The sequence below is a fragment of the Parasteatoda tepidariorum genome, chromosome 8, assembly GCF_982258835.1.
Source record: "Parasteatoda tepidariorum strain Cologne lab strain chromosome 8, Ptep-v5.0, whole genome shotgun sequence".
NCBI classification, from domain to species: domain Eukaryota; kingdom Metazoa; phylum Arthropoda; class Arachnida; order Araneae; family Theridiidae; genus Parasteatoda; species Parasteatoda tepidariorum.
The window spans coordinates 102211046-102229069 of NC_141762.1; the positions used below are offsets into that span (position 1 = coordinate 102211046).

The 18024-nt window shown below is 28.5% G+C and overlaps 1 protein-coding gene across 2 annotated transcripts in view; it reads right to left on the reverse strand.

The window, feature by feature from the left end:
- The window catches only part of Mo25 (calcium binding protein Mo25), a 31862-nt gene extending 15466 nt beyond the window's left edge, over nt 1-16396 (reverse strand). Inside the window, exons 1-5 of one of the 2 annotated variants that reach the window (XM_043041155.3) lie at nt 16237-16396; nt 10954-11060; nt 6333-6500; nt 4890-5008; nt 1895-2063 (exon numbers count right to left, since the gene is read on the reverse strand). In XM_043041155.3, the coding sequence (XP_042897089.1) occupies nt 1895-2063; nt 4890-5008; nt 6333-6500; nt 10954-11055 (558 nt within the window). In that variant the 5' untranslated portion in view covers nt 11056-11060; nt 16237-16396. Of the gene's footprint in view, nt 1-1894; nt 2064-4889; nt 5009-6332; nt 6501-10953; nt 11061-16126 lie in introns of both variants that reach the window. The other variant, XM_087169539.1, reaches the window with a different exon arrangement.
- Between the last annotated feature and the right edge of the window lie 1628 nt (nt 16397-18024).

Genomic DNA, 18024 nt, shown 5'->3' on the forward strand with positions numbered 1-18024 from the left:
ACTTTTACATCCATAATTTCTGTTTAAAAAAACAAAAATTTAATATCAATTATGATTTCAATCAAAGAACCCTGGTAGTGGGTAATCTACATCATTTCACAGATCAATGAAAACAGGGTAAAATGTGGAATGCATAACTGCTAACATTTTTTAGGCTACACATATAGTTTTGATACATCATGCACAATCATGTAAGTCAAAAAAAAAAAGTAATTCTAAATTGGAAATAATATAAGCACTTACATTTAGGGAAGAAAGAAATATGTATATAAATCTAAATCTAAAAAAGATTTTTTTAAACCATTATTTAAAATTATGTAAACTATTTTATAACTGTTGTTAAACAGGAGATAGTCATAAAATACAAGTCTTCTTCAAAAAACAGGAGACTTGGCAAGTATAGGAATGCCTAAATGTGGTAAACAGGCAATGACCAAGTCATTCCAATGTAATTAAAGAAGAATCAATGGGGATGGGAATCGCTGTACCATCTATCTTAACTCCAAGATGAAAAAATCCTTCTGATTCAGAATACAAATTAATTTCAGAACAAATTGATTCAAAAGTGCAAAAATTTTTAGTAGACGGGTTCACTTAAAATTTCAGCACCATAGGCTTTAGGTATCCTACGACGACAGGTTGTACACAATACTGGTGACTGGCAGTAAAACTTAGTAATGAGTATCGTTTCAGAAGCAATTGCAAATAAATACTTGTCATTATTAAAATTCCACTCGGTACTTTGGAATTATCCTGTCGACTATTCTCGTACTTTGGGAACACGATTGTCGAACATTTTTGTAAAATCCATGATGGCTCAGGGAATAGAGCGTTCCCCTTTTAATGAGGTGAGCCAGGTTCAAATCCCAGCGATGGCTGGTTCACACAAATTTCACATTCGGCTTACACCACCCACAGTGGTGATGTAAAATATCCTCAGAGGGTAGATGGATTATAGGTTAGAGTTCGCTTGCCGTCAGGCTTACTGTGGGAGCTTTTTTTTTATCATCTAACCCAAACGCGGGTTAGTTCCATCAAAAAGTTCTCCATGAAGGCAAATTTCTCCCAATACCTGATCCAGTAGTTCCCTTGCCTTTTGGATTGAGCTCAAAATTACAAGGTTACTGAGTTGAACATTAGTAGTTGTAAACTTGAAAATTGGTTCGGCTGTTCAACAACAGTTAAACAAAGATAAGAAGAAAAAAATAAAAAGAAACAGTTGTCATCGCCATAAGATAGGTTCTGCGAAATAACTGCATATTTCATATTTACTGTGTAATCCTTGACTATGCAAATAAGTTTTCTTTAGTGTGTTGAAATATACTGTTTTGTCTTACTCTGTTACAAAATGATTTGAATTACAAATGATTGCCTAGCACTGAAGAGAGTGCAGTGGTATATTTTCAAGAGTATGGAATCATTTCTTCATTCATTGTTTGCGCTTTAAAAGCTATCAAGGATTTTTGGCTGCGAAATGATTTATAATAAGATATATGGTTAGGTTCAAGAATAATTCAATGTGTAATTATCAAAATAAATGAAGTTTATAGAAATGAAGTTTTTACTTTGTTTTGATTCTTTTCATTACACTTTTTTATTACGCATTTTTACATTTACATTTTTTGTTTTTATTCTTTTATTATTAATTGATAAATATAATCTGTTTAGAATGTTTATTTTGGAAATTGCTTTTCATTATGATGGTGCCAAAGGATCTTCGCAAACATTGACAGGATAATCCCAAAATATCCTCCAACCCTTATACCAACATAATTTTGTTACTGGTTGTGATTACAAGAGGAAAATTTGCATTTCATGATACTTTCATTTAATACTAACTGTTTTCTTAATATGGCACGAGTTACGAGAAACAAATTACTGAAACTGAACATACCTTAAATGTTGAAAAGGCATCGGACGCAATATCAAATGTAGATACCTCGACATATCTAAAGAAATTGTAAAATTCATCTGAATAAAGTATGATTTTCGCTAATGCTTCGTAATGAATACACTCTCTAAGCATGGTGCCACAATTCAATGCGATATCCTGTTTCTCATAGCTGCAAAATAAAATATTTAAATTAGAAACATCAAATTAAAAATTAATACGCAAGTTTCTTTCTTTTTTTTTTTAAATAAAAAAAAGAGAGAGATTAACCTGCTTATTAGTATTTTTGTAGCTTTTCTGACATTCTTTTCATTTTATTTTATTGTCTGTGAGAAGTAACTTTTTCTAAACCAGAAGGTACAAGAAAAAGGGGTCATCCACCAACTAGGTGGCTGGACCCAGTTGAGAGGTACCTAAAGGTAATAGGAATAACTAACTGAAAGACCATAGCCGAGAATAGATCAAAATGGCAAAAACTTAATAGGACGGCCTTGGCCTGTCATAGGCTGTAGTGCCCAAGAAGAAGAAGAAGTCTGTGAGAAAATTCTTCCTTGAGTCAAAATCAGAAGGACATGATAGGCAAAGCATGGGAAGACGATTAAAGGAAATATGAGAGCTTAAGTTATAAATTTAAGGGTGGACTTTTATACAGCAAACTTCAACTTACAAATCTATGGATTATCCAATCATTTAAGGAATGTTACATTAAACAACTGGTTATAGTTTCTTTTTCCTGTTTCTAGTGACTTGCAAGATTGTTCTGCAAACTCTGAATTTGATTTCTACAGCATTGGACAGCATCGACTAAAATGCATTTCAAAAGGGTTTAATAGAGTTCCCTAGGGATAATTGCTTATCAGTATTCACAGAGAACACCGGCCCTTCGGAATAAAATTGCGAGTCAGAAGATCTCCCAAAGTCAATGATGTGCATATCAATTGCAACACACATTACTTTTCAATAGTTGATTTAATGCCTGCTTCCTATGATAGTGGTGTAAACAATGATGAAGAGTGAAGAATATCGGAGGATATACTCACAACTGATTTAATTACTGAAATGCGGGATTCGAAATTTCCATGACCACATTAAAAATTAACTGTAATTTTAAAATAGCAACAAGAAATGAAAAGAAACACCATTTATCTTACGAACGATCTTTTAAATGAAAGCATAAAATCTATGAAACATTTGTGAATGTAAACAAACCATTAAGCAAATTTGCAAACAATAGTAAGTATTCAGAAAGGGATATTGTTGTTTCTAAAAAAATTTAAAAAAACACACGCAAAGATCAGACATTTTTTCTAGTAGTTCCACTCATGTCAATTTTGGAAAAATGAACATATTTAATATATAATTTATTCAGCATACGCAACATACATCTCTTTGTTTTTTATTCCAAATCAACTAAAATGTTATTTATGAGTGCCACTTTTAAAAAAATTCAAGACTGAACTTATTTTTTGACAAATTAACACGGTTTAGCATTGTTCAACAGAATTTTCAGAAATTTTTTCATGGGAATGGGCCATATATTATATCAATGACTTATTTTTTTCCTCTTAATTGCTTAGTTTATTTTTTCTGCAAACAAAAGAAAGCTATATTGTATCTTTTTTTACACTAGTTGCTGAATAATAAACCACTAATTTTTCCCTGGAGCCATTCATATCACTATACAGTCGGACATCCATTTATTAAATCTCTGAATTTTGCGATTTTTCTCGAGAGGAACTAAGAACATTTTGAAAATTTCTTTGTAAAATAACTTTCAAATTGCAAAGTAAATTTTCTATTTAGCAAACTTTTCTTTGAGATCCACTTTCCTTATTTCTTATAATATTTCAGAACATTTCAAGTTTGTTAAAGCATTTTATGGGGGAAATTGATTTTCACAGTCAATTAACTTTTAGAGAAAGCAGTAAAATCTCTTCCTCTTTTGTCAGCTTTTCAAACGAAAAACTCAGACAAAATTAACGAATTTCATCAGTAGTAATTAAACTTAAGAGCACATGTGGTAATGCACGCTTAAAATTACTTTTATAATAAATGCAGATATAATTTTATACATAAAGTTAGCTTTTTTTAATTTGAAAATGTATGTAGAATGATACTGTAGCACTGGATAATGTTTTGCTCTATTCTTGCTCCCCCTGCAGATTTCTTTCATGGTTAAGACTTATAAAATGAATAGTAGATACAAGTTTACAAGATAAAGGTATATTAATTGCTATTTTATTTGTCTAGTGCTTATGGACTTAAAACCTGTTTTGTGTTGCTTGAGTACTTCAAAAGGTGATTTTCTATTTAACAAATTTTCCATGCATCGAACTTGTTATCAGGATTCAGTGACATCGTTAAATAGTACTGTATATTTTACACTTTAACACCATTATCCTAGCTCTCTATTTTTAAAAAAAAAAATAATAATCACTACTTGAGTATTTCATTTTGATTCACACAACATTTCTAAACATCAAGAGGATAAAAAACTAACTCAAACAGATTCAGATTCAACATGAGAAGTTTTAACACTTCAATTTTTTCATTGCAGTGTGACAGCCTCATTTGAAAATTTTGCAATAATTACAAAAAATAATGTTTTCATTAAAAAGTAATCATTTTTGTTAAAATTATTTTTAACCAAAAATATTAATATTTTAAGGAAAAAGGAATTTTTGTTGAAAAATTTAAAAAAAAAACAAATTGGAAAGAGAGAATTTAGCTCAAAGATTTTGAAACTGATTTTCTTTCTTGATATCAAAGTTGAAAACAAAACAGCAAAGTGTTTTCTAAGAAGTTATCATTTTCTTACAATACGGACATAATTTATGGAAAATAAAAAGCGACCTATTCTAAAATTGTCCTTATTTAAAACTGTTCTATTTTACAAAATGTAATCAATATTCAATTATAAGTATCAATAATATTCATATAAATGTCAAAACAATTGTAATAACAATTATACTGATTAATAATAATTAATATTGATTACCCCTTCATTAATGTAAATAAGATTTCAGGCTTTGTGCAAATATACTCAACAGTTGGTAATCTGGTTCCTATTTGCCTTCGTAGAATATTGCTAAATATTTGTACAACATCTTTTTTACCCTAAAAAAACATAGAAAAGCAATATTATTTATTTATTTAAAAAATATACTGTACATCCAGTGCATAAATTTACTTTTCACTGGAAAATAACTTATCACATGAAGAAAAACCTACTCAAACTAGTAGTCAATTTTTATATTTCTTTCTTTTTAATTTTATTCTCATTTCATGAAATTTTAATACTTACATATTAAAATACAAAAAAAAAACAAAAACATTAAAATTATAAGTCATATTATTCAAAAAAACAAATAAAAAACAGCTACATTTCATAGTAAAGATTGTTAAATAACTGACTTAAGATTGTTAGACACAGATTACTTTGACGCAGAGCTTTCTAGAATAGTAAAAAATAATTAAAATAGCTTCAGGAATATTATGATAATATTTTGAAATTATTTTTTTCATTATCTGTGAGAACATAGAAATTAAACATTACAAATGAGCTTTGATATAAAAGTAGATACTAAACTTATTCTTTATTTGCTGTATTATCTAGAGTATAAGTCTTGCAAACTCTTTAAAAATAAATTGCACGCAAAATTTATAAATCGTAATCATAAAGCAAACAAACTTGAACCGTAAAACACAATTTTTAAATTATGTGAATATGAAAAGCAACATATAACTTTTAAATCACATAATTCTGAAAATAGCCATTTCATATAAAAACCAGCGAATACGAATCACGATATTAGATTTTATAAATGCCTGCATGCAAACCAGGTTATTAGATTTTTAAATCCAATGTTTAATAATAACGTCAGGGATCTGTCTAGGTTTTTCTGTGAGGTACCTATTTAAAAATTATATTAAAAAATCAACACAAAAATATGGTAAAAATATAAATTTATCGTTTCTTACGGGATACAAAAATAAAATTGTAAGAAAAAGTATTTTGTGAAGGCACCGCTAAACGGTAGTGAATTAGGCCTGAACGTTATAAGATTTAAAAACCGTATGTATATAAATCCTGTACGCAGATGAAAAATATCTTTAAATTGTCACAGAATGCATTTTAGAATTTTACAGATCATAAGATTTTTGTGACAGGTCAGTTTAAGTAATTTGGAACTTTTTGAAGGACACATATTTTATGAATTAAAATTTTATGCAGGGACCTTTTTCTTAGAAATCAAAATTTTGTGAAAGGTCCATAAACAGACCAAGTTTCTTCCTAAATTAATTCCTGAAAAAGAAAAACATTAAAATTATAAAAACACGTAAAAGAAAAAACTGGGATAACATATAACACAATTGATTCCTTGTTTTAGATTAACATAGCATTAATTTTAAAGTAGACAAAAAGGAAAAAGCTAAAGACCTCGAAATCAATTTTAGGCAAATTCTGAACAAGTAATAACAACATATTGCAGTTATAAAGCTCTTGTGCCAACTGCGCTACAGCAATGTCAGAATTGGGCTCCTGATCACTGCTACCGTACAGCATCGTCTTCATCAGGGCAAGATGCTTAGAAACATCTTCTTGGGCCTAAAAACAAAATAGAATATTTAATTTTTAATATTCAAATGTTCAATTTAAAAAAAAAGAAAGGATTATTTATATTCTATTTTGAATACATAAAACAAAATAATACAGCATGCACTTGATTTTAAACCCACAAATACACTTGGTAGCAATCTATACAGCACTGGTCTAAGAAATGAAGAGACTTTGCAGACTGGGTCGAATATCTCTAGAGCTATTGGACTGATTTTAATGAAATTTGATATGTACATACACGACAAAACAAACAATTCTAATACGCATGCATGATTGTGCGTATTACTTGTTGGAGTTGGAGGGTATGAAATTGCCACAGGAAATGATAAACTGCCTTATTTCTTTCAAGTATGAAAACACGCTGCAAGGCTTGTATATCTGTAAGAGGGGTATCCATTTTTTAAAGTTTATTCTGCACCCACTGTTTCAAAACCTTCCGACTCCAATGAGTGTTACACACGATGATGCATGCATATTACCTATGTTGAATGGTTCATTTGTTTTGCATTGTATCAATGTATGTAGATATCAAATTTCATTAAAATCGCTTGAGTAGCTCTAGAGATAATCGACCAAGCCTGCAAATTCTCTTAATCTCTTACAACAGTGTCAGGGGTCTGTCCAGACATTTTGTGAAAGGTCCGTTTTTCGTGAAATTGTGAAAAAAATTACTCACATTCTTTCAACCATGGTCCGCTTTTATGAATTTGTGCAAATAGGGTCCGTTATTGCAAAAAAAAAAAAAAAAAACTTTTTCAAGGAGTTTTTAAATTGTAAAGACATACAAGATTATGCTCAACACTGTAAAGTTATTATTAAAAAAATTAAATTTAAAAAAATAAACAACAATTGCTGTTTCTAAATTAGAGATGCAACATACAAATATTTGGTATTTAGCCTATACTGCTGAACGCAGAATATTCACTTCGGACGAATAATGGAAGAATCGTCTGCCGAAGACAAAACTTATATTCGTTTACATCCATCTTTCTTGTTTTTTGCCCTGGAAAGGGTTTATTCGATTAAGAAAATAATAATGAAGATAAACAAATTTGTGAAGGGTCCGATTAAAAGAAAAATCATTTTGTGAAGGGTCCGTTTTTAAGTTAAAATATTTTGTGAAGGGTCCGTTTTTATGAAAAGATATTTTGTGAAGGGCCCAAATTTCTTCTAAACAGACCCCTGAGTGTATATTTAGTACATTATCAATCAAGAGTAACATTAAGATTTAAGAGTTGCGTTTGTATATTCAATAAAAAGAAATATTACGCCAAAAAATACATTTAATTTTTAATATTCAAACATTTAATTTAAAAAATAGGATAATTTATATTCTTTTTTTAATACATAAAACAAAATAATAAAACTTGATTTTAATCCACAATTACACTTGGAAGTAATTTATACTACATTATGATTCAAGAGTAACGATAGTTAGGCAATTGAGCTCTCTTTTTGTGATAAACAGTACTATATGGCAGAGTTGCCTTCTACAATATCTGACATTCTTGTATTAGTAATTCCTTGTTTTCGGGAGAAATTATGTTGTTTGTATTATTAAGACAAACTTCAGCTCACATACTGGCTTGAGCAAACATAATTTCAAATCTTAATCAGGATAGGATATACTTTCTCTAATTTCTGAATAAATCAAAATAAACATTTTGCGATCAAAAACTGAAGTTTTATGTTTATAGAATCAAAACTGTGGTGTGTCTATCCATTTCTGTACCTTTATTTCTGCTTCATTCAGATTATTTTGCCAGTGTTCTCCCGAAGTGCTTTTAGAAGGGTGCCCCACCCTGCCCTTTTTGCAAAAATAAGCCAATAAAAACACTGCCTATTTATTTTAATTTTTATGGAAAAAAGTTTTCTTCTTAACCACCTGTTTTAATGAAAAATCCACTTCGGATTTATTTAGTTATTGATATTTATTTATCTTTTAATTTGATTCCTTCATTTAAGTAAGATTTTTCTTATGTTGTCTAGTTATATAATTAAAATTTGGATCATATTTGGTCCCACAGATATTCACATATTTTATTTGGGGCAGCGGATATTAATAAATTTATTAGTGATTTTAAATTTTACCATAATTAATAAAATTTAAAATAAAAAATGTTACCATAAATACCTTTTACTTAAAAAAACACACTTTTAAATGTTTATTTTCTCATAATTTTTAACATAAAAAAAGCATTAAAGTTGTTAACAATTTACTTTCTTTGTTTTTGTTCTGTTAAAAATTTCACTTTTTTTCTTGAAGAAAATTTATACAGAGATAGTCTTTTTGCTTGCCCATATATTAGGGTTGGCAAGATTTTGCCGTAGGTGGAAAAAACCACGGTAAAAACCATCCTGGCAAAAAAAGGTTTTTGCCAAGCAAAGTGGCAAAAACCCATATTTTCCACTATGAGAGGACAAAAACACATTTTCGATCCAAAATTATTCCTAAAATTGAAATATATACTATAAATATATATAATTAAAAAAATTATTATTATTATTATTATTATAATTAAATCACAATGTATTAATATATCATTTTAGTAGTTTAAAACATTATAGATCGAAAAATTAGTGATTATTCTCTTTTTTCCAGTGAAATAAACTTATTTTAAATTAATATAACTATTTTTAAATTAATATAACTATAATTTAAAGCATAAAATATCTATCAACATGTGTAGCTAAATAAAACATACAAGTATCAATGCAATTTTTTAAATTTGTGCAAATTCAACACTTTATGCATCATTTTGTAAAAAAACATTTATTCAAGGATTCTAAAATGAAAAGAGGTCAAAAACTTTCAATCTTTTAAAAATCATTACCCTTATATTAATTATTAATATTTTAAAAATACTTTTTTCTCAGGTAATGTATCAAAATTATTATTCCTTATGATTGATTTAAATTTGTTTCAAGTATTTTGTAATAATATTTAATCAGCAATTTAGATAATTAGGTTTTTGCCAATGTCCTGGCAAAAAACCCTTTTTGCCGGTAAAAACTAAACTCCAACCCTGCTATGAATATTTTTTAAAAGCTTCAAATTTTTCTGTTATTTTGATAAAGAGTATGAGAGGGTAATTGAAAAATTCAGGATCAAATTCAGTTATTACATATTATAACATATTTTGATAACCTTTTAATGGTGGTGAGTGCCCTTTTAAAACTCAAAGTGCCCTTTTCTGTGAGGAAGTATCCTGCCTTTTTTTTAAATTTTTATTTATTCCTGAGGAGAACTCTGATTTTGCTTTATTCATAATTTGACATGACAATCATACAATACAGCATATTCCTGATTAAAATTACTTATGCCTGTAATCCAAGTGAAATGCTTTAAGAGTCTTTTTTTTACTTCCCAATGCCTCAAGCACTGTAAGTATTTAATATCCATACACCTACTAACATTGGAGAAATAAAATATAGATTTTACTAACAACATTTTTTAGGCTATAAGTAAAGTTTTTATACATCATGCATAATCATGTAAGTCAAAAAGAGAAATTCAAAATTGGAAATAATCTATGCACTTAAATTTAGTGAAGTAAAAAATATGTATATAAATCTTAATCTAAAGATTTTTTTAAAAAACATTATTTATAATTAAACTATTTTATTTTATTTTGTAACTGCAATTGAACAGTCAATCCAATTTTTGGTTTTACGATTACTAATGTTCAACTCCGTAGCCTTGTCATTTTCAACCCAATCCAGAAGACAAGGGAACTCAAAGATCAATTATTGGGAGAAATCTACTTTCGTAGAGGACTTTTTGATAAAACTAACTGGCATTTGCATTATATGGAGAGGAAAACCATGAAAACCTCCCACAGTACGAGGGCAAGGGACTCCAACCCATGATCCGTCTACCACTGAGAATATTTTATATCAGCTCTGTGTTTGATGCGAGTCGGATGAGAAATTCATATCGACCAGACATCGCTGGGATTCAAATTCAGTTCAACTCATTGGAAGGCAAACGCTCTATCACCTGAGCCTCCATGACTTCTACTTAAACAATTAACACTCAACATACTGCAGTGCTGGAATAAGAGAAGTACTTTTGCCATCAGCGAATATTTTTTCTCCAAAATTTTTTGAAAAAAATTTCCTCAACAAATACGGAGAAATTAGAGAATATACCAGTAAACAGGAGATAGTCGTAAAATACAGGAGTCTTCGTCAAAAAACAGGATACTTGGCAGGTATGCATGTACCCACTAAATCTGTGATTTTTAGCGGAAAATTTGACACTCAGAAAATATTTTATTTTCCCAAAGCTCTTAAGAAATCAAAATAAAACTTTTGCCATCATTTTTCTCAAAATAACATTTACTCACCCCTCCAAAAACACAACATGCATAATTTCAATGAAGTAAGTGTTAGTTTAATATGACAGATATCAGAATATACAAAAACGAAAAGTATTTACCTTTTCAGCCTTTTTATCTCCTTTTTCCAAAATAACAATAGCTTCTCTTAACACTTTAACTAACTCACTAGGACTTTTTTGAGATTTCCCAAATAATGGCATAATTGCTTTAAAAAGAAAACACAAAATTCATGATTTAGACAAAATGAATTATGAGTACAGTAAACAGATATTCACTGAATGAAAAGCATAGTTTGAGGCACACTGTTCATGCCTTTTGTAAGACCGTTCCATTTCGGGATTATTACACAATATTTTTGAAAATATAAAAAATAACAGATATTTCGATATCCCCAATGGCAGAATTTCTTTCGAGTTTTCTGTGACTATTATCTATAGTATTAATACCTTTCGGAAAGACAATTTTAGTGGTAGCAAATATGTATGTTCCGAATTTAAAGTAACAGAGTCTGTTTACACAAAAAAAAAGAAAGAAGCCTGTATAGAATAGATCAGCTTATAATTTTTCAAAAATATAAATGCACTTTTTAATAGATATATGCACTTTTTTATATATAAATGCACTTTTAAATATATATGCATTTTTTTAAAACATAAATGCATATAAATGCATTTTTTTGAAATCTACATATAAAAGAATACTTCTAATATATATTCTCCTGCTCTGAAAAAATATTTGTATACATATATCACGAGCATCTTTTTGAAAGCAATTCTGCAGAAGGTAGGGGGGAGTTCTGAAGAAAAATTTTTTTTTGAATAATTCAGCGGATAAAGAGAAAAAAATTTTTGCTTTTCAAATAAAAAATATTTTTGCAAGAACTCTTATGCTCTGAGATAATGTCGTCGCGCCACCACGATTCTGCTATGAGGTCGATATCTATTTGATACTTTGATATACATTGCAAACCCTATAATTGAAAAATTTACCTTATTGTTGCAAAAAATTTTTTAAGCATGATTTAAATATTAAAACATAAAAAGTTAATTATAAGTATCTTCATAATATAAACTCCTTTATGTATTAAAATTTTTTTAAGCATATTAAGTAATATACAGAAAATATAATGAATTTTTTCGAACCAATATTAAATATATTTTTTGAACTCACAAAAATACAAAATATCAGCTTAATCACAAACGCCCGAACTTTTAATTAAAGTAAACATTTAAATTAACACAAATTTCAGCTTTATTACATATTATTGAAATATTTAAGCACTAAAAAAATTTTTTTTCAGTTGCAACTATGTAAGAGATAAGGGACTAATCTAAAACTAAAAAATGTTTTATTTTGTGTGTAAGATAAACAATAAATTAGAACAAATGCTTTGCCTTTGGAACTTATGTTCTAATATGCCAATATACAAAAAATCTTCAAACACTGATTTTTTGTTGAAGGTGGGATAGGATAAATATTAGCAGGCGCAATCTATAATTGAAATATTAAGGATATTTTGAACTAGTCTTTTAAACTAATTAACTAAAGAAAGACTAAGTTTTTCCGAACTGAAAAATTTTTGTTATGAAAACTTAAAAATTTTCATAAAACTCATTTTTTCATAATTAATAATAATAATAAAATAAATTTATGGTATTCATTTTGAATACATTTTTTTATCTAGTTAAGTATTTCAGCAACAGCCTGTCATGGGCCAGGAGCTTAAGCCTTGAATAGTTTTTCAAATTATTTAATACACCATTCTAAATAAGTTAAGCTAAATAGCTAATAAGAAGCATGAATTTAATGAATTTCTCACAAAATTAAAACAGTTACAGTAAAAGAATTCAGAAAAACCAAATTTATAGATTTATGAAAAAACTGCTAAAGCATCAAAATGAAACTTTATAAATACAATTAAAGTCAGTGTTGCTACTCAAATCTGGAGAGAAAAAAATTCCCTGTACATATTATACAACAATATATTAAGAGGAAACACAACAATTACTGTGCTCTTGTGTGACCCATATTAGGCTAACTATATTTATTAGTTTTAATTACTTGAAAAGGAACAGCTGAACATATACTTAAATTATGCTACAGTAAATGAAATAGTTCAGTATAGCTGAAATATCATACTTAAATGTCCCCTAGATTACACTTTGAGTAGTTATCATTTTTTAAAAAGCAAAAAAGAAGAAACAAAATTCCCTGTATTTTCCCACTTTGTAAAGAAAAATTCCGAATTCCCAGTCGTTTTCCCTGTTATTTTAGGTGATTTTTAAATTCCCTGTAGGGTGACCCGGGGTAATTCACGATCACTCTGTTTCTGGGGTAAATAATAATCACCTAAGTTTTATTCAAAAAAATTTCTTTTTTTTTTTTGAATTTGAGACATGGACAAGAATGCTTGAACACTTTACTAAAGTATTACTACATTTATTTAATAATAATTTTTTGTTTAATCTAACAAAATAAGTATATTTTAAACTGCTTTCTGTATTTTCCATTTCAAAGATGGGTTTCAAAATGTGCACATTTCTGCAAAGATCCCCCGCCTACTCTTAATATTAAATATTTTGAGTTACTTTCTTTTTCTTTGATATAAAAATAGTGCAAGCTTTTGTTTAATTGTTTCACATCTACTGTAGACATTATAATTGATTATAGGAAACTATATCAAATGTTGCCCCCTACAGATGGGGTAATTATTGATCACTGGGGTAATTCCTGATCATTGTCATTTCTTCTTATAAATAATATAAAAGATAGCTAATAAATAGCTAATTGTATTTTCTTAAGTAACAGTTATATTTATTAAGTGGAACAACTATAAAATATATTTTAACTGAAATCCCAAAATTTGTTTTTAACTGTATACACGACAAATCTGTTCCGATTTGCACCATTTCTGGTTTGTCTTACCTTGCTTCTATCTTAATTTTATGTGTGTACATTGGTAGAATAATTTTTAAGTTTATAAATTAGCTTAATATAAATATGGTGAGAAATTATAAGCCTAAAAAGGATACTAAGCTTCCAGAAAGCAAAATTAGTGAATTTCCTTTAATGATTGGAAATGAAAATTTCAGTGTGAGAGCTGCTGCCAGAGCTGTTGACATACCTTACTTAACTTTACACTCTAACTTAATGAAGTTAAAAAATACAGCAAAAGCACCATGCTGGAACTCCTTCTCATATTCCAGCAGAACATGAGAATGAGTTAGATGCTTGCCTAAAATGTATGGCACAATGCAAAGATTTTTGGAAAATTTAAAGTGTTAATCTTTATTCTTGCTTTTAAATTAATTGTTTTACTAGCTGCTGAAACATATCTTTTTGGTTTATTTGCTTGATCTTGATGTCTTATTTGTTAATTACCATTGTATAATTTTTTTAAACAACACCTTTACTATAAAAATTGGTGATCAGTAATTACCCCAGAAGTGATCAGGAATTACCCCAGAAATGATCAAGAGAAGAGGTAATTCCTGATCACTAAAAATTTAAAATCTTTTAAATTCTAATTAGATTTTCAAACAAAAGAAGGTAGCATAGGACTCATATCATATAGCCTCAAACTTCCAGTAAATATTAAAATTCTATTTTGAATAGTGTTTTCACAAACTAGATGTTTGTATTTTTTGATCAGGAACTACCCCAGGTCACCCTATTTTCCAGGTTTTTCCTATTCTCCTTGTGGAGTGGCAACATTGTAAATGCTAGTTTGAGCTCATTGTAAATATTTAGCCATCACAAAATTGGATAAAAATCATGGATAGTTTTAAGGACATTAGCAGGAAAAGCTTAAGATTAAAGTACAGAATGTGTTTAGAACATATTGATCTTTACTTTAAGTATATTTAATAAAAAGGGAAGATTTCTGAATCATGATCTGTGGCAGAATAATCACCAAGTCATCGGGACTTTTGGGCAACAGCCCGCTAGAAATTAAAAAACAATTAACACAAAAAATCACAGATGGGAACTACTTGAAGGGAATAATTTGAAAGGTATAACTTGAAGAAACACTTTGATAAACCTCTACATGTTTTTTCTTTAAAAAAAAAAACATTCAAATTTAAAATCCATTTGGTAGATTTCCATATCGTGATCTGTAGCAGAATTATCGCCAAGTCTTGGAAACTTCCGGGCAGTGGCCCGCGAAAAACTAAAAAAAAACATCACAAACAGGGACCAATTAAAAAAGTATAACTCGTAGCCACCCCCGGGCAAACACCCTGGGGATTTTTTTTAAAAAATATATAAAGTTTAAAATCTATTTGGCCCCTTGGCAGTTGCAGTTGGCACAATAGATCCTATCCTGATACAGAATTATTTTTAATAAAAGGATGAAGGAAAAGATTTATAACAATGCATAGATGCAATTTACAGGATTGATGCATATTTTTGACACATGAATTTTGTCGTGAAAATATAATCTATAGTTTTTTTCCATTAAAAAATGACACATTAAAAACTCTCCAACTATACAAAATACTAAAAAAAAAAAAAAAAAAAAATAGTAATGCTATCTTCAATTTTAAATAAAAATCAGAAACCATTAGGACAAATTAACACTAAAAAAATAGAAGAAAATCTTAAACAATATCTTATTTTACCAGGTAAGATCTCTTTTGTTAAACCATTGATAAACTTTCCTTTGAGAGAAAAATCCATTTTTTACTGTTTTATGCCTAGCTAAAATAATTATACAACATTTTTGGCTACATAATTTTCCTAACTCTTAATATCTAGCAGAAAAATCATTCAAAACACTATATATGTCTAAATAATATTAACATATTTTACAATATATTTGTTTTATTCATAACTGAACAACTAAATTAAAGAAAGAATGACTAACTGATAGATACACAAATAATGACTATTTAAAGAAGTGAGATCCTCAGCTATTTTCTCGTTAAAAATCACCTACGAAATTATGAAATAAAATTGTATGTACGCGCATTTCTAAAAGTAATACCGTTCTCTCACAAAATGAAATCACCTGTGAATATTTTAACATTTCTTGCATTAAAAGTAAGTAGTTCACAAATTAATAATGCCTTAATATAATATTTCTTTCAAAAAATTTAAATTTGAACTTCATATTTCATAAGGAATTAGTGGAGCTCAATTACTATCCTACGTGCTTAGCTGTCTTAAGGGTTCTTCAACTTTACTAAAATGAGATCTTGCAAAAGCGCATTTCAATTAAACATAAACACAAATGATTTTACACATAAAACAAACAATAAAAACGCTTACAAATATAAATGATAGAACAGAAGAACAGTATGGTAATATCGTACACTTTTCACAGTATGAATTTCTTTCACATAAAAGATTTAATTTGTCTAATATAAATCAAAACATACCCAAATAAATAACTTTCAGAAGCTTAAAATTTCAAATACTCAAATCAATTAAAGCTAACAGATTAATAACAATAACAACAAAAGGCGATTAGAAAATTACTTAGGATTTCTAAAAGTTATCATGTTGCCAATATAATTTTGGTAGATAAAAAATGTTATACAAACAAAACAAACCTTGAACAATAGATAATAGGAACCTGCGAGAAGTCAAAATCTCTTTTGCCCGATGGCAACAAAAACCCAATAGCTGTTTGGGTACGGATGGTGTTTTCTTAGTGCCGTAGATATAAGGAACCCGTAAGAGGAAGTGAAGGTCCTATCTTCTCGATGGCAACGAAAAACCGGTTTTCAGGATTACCTTATTTTTGTGGTTTATCTTATTATTGGCGTTTTAAAAAAATTTACTACCTTTTTTTTTTCGTTGAGTGTTTAGTTGTACTAGCTCTGATTTCGAATATAACAATATAATAAAATATAAAAAATGGACAATAAATTGTATTTTTACTTTTAGAGTTAATAAAACTTTTAACTCGATTTAGAAATATGTATTAACTTAGTTAATTACTTATTAATAATTAATTTGATAATTTAATTTTACAATGCTAAACTACTAACAGAGCCTTTAGTAGAGTGTACTTTAATGCAGAGCTGCCATCTAGTGATGGAATTAGTAAATCCCTACAGCAAGGAATTGAAAATAGAAAGGAGTGTACAAAAAAAAAAATTTAATTTTGGGAGGGATGAATTTTTTTTTTATTTCCTTGAAAAATAAGTCGTTTAAGAATTTTTTACATTTTAAAAGAAGAATTTACTGACATTGTCAAAAAGTGTAGAAACAATTGCTATTATATTCGGACCAGCAAATCATTCCCAAATAGAAAAGAGTATTGAAGAAAATGAAACTTTTACAATTTAAATAATGTTTTTTCTTCCTTTCATAAAACTTGAAACAAAAATAATTTTTTTAAAATAGTTTAATTTGTATAAAAAAATTCCTTGATGTTATGTTGACATTTTGCTTTACACTTACCTTTAAAAGTATTTAATTACGAATTGAATTGTAGTTTATGTTGATTTAGTTGATTTTACTGTGCTTGAACACTATTTCGAGAGCACAAAGCTTGACATCAAAGATTTTCTTTTTCGTCCACGCTGAAAATGCCCTAAACCTTCTTCGAAGAAGCATTATTTACATGCATTAACACATTGGTCACATATACATGAGTTGGTTTTCAGATATTTAAATTTAAACAAAAGGGGGAGGGAAAAACATTTTTCTAATTCTTATACTATTGAACTATTATTTTAAAAATTATCTTGTGTGTGTTAATGTTAGCCTTTTCTGAAAAAAAATGGTTCTTCGAAAATTCGTTGTTTTAACGCTTCAGCTTTTTAACTTCTTCTGAAGAAGGAAAATAAATTATATTTAAAATTGTACTTAAAAGAAACTATAGACAAAGGCTGCAAATAAATTTCATGCATATTAAAATTTAAGCGAGAACGAAACATTATCTGTGAAAACCAGCGAATCCCAGTTGGGGTAAATAACGAAGCATACTTGATTTTCGGGTGAAACAGAAAAAAATTGAAAGGAGATTGGTAGAACTATATCTAAGAATCATTAGGTAATCAAATTGGTTTTGCCGTTTTTTCATCTTTTCTTCTTTAGGGACTCGATAGTTTCCAACTATCTTTTTGTTACTTCCTCGTTTCCCCGCATATTAGCCTGCGACCAATAATCAAAGAATATTATAGACAGTGTCCCCCATCCCCCCCAAGTTCTTGGGC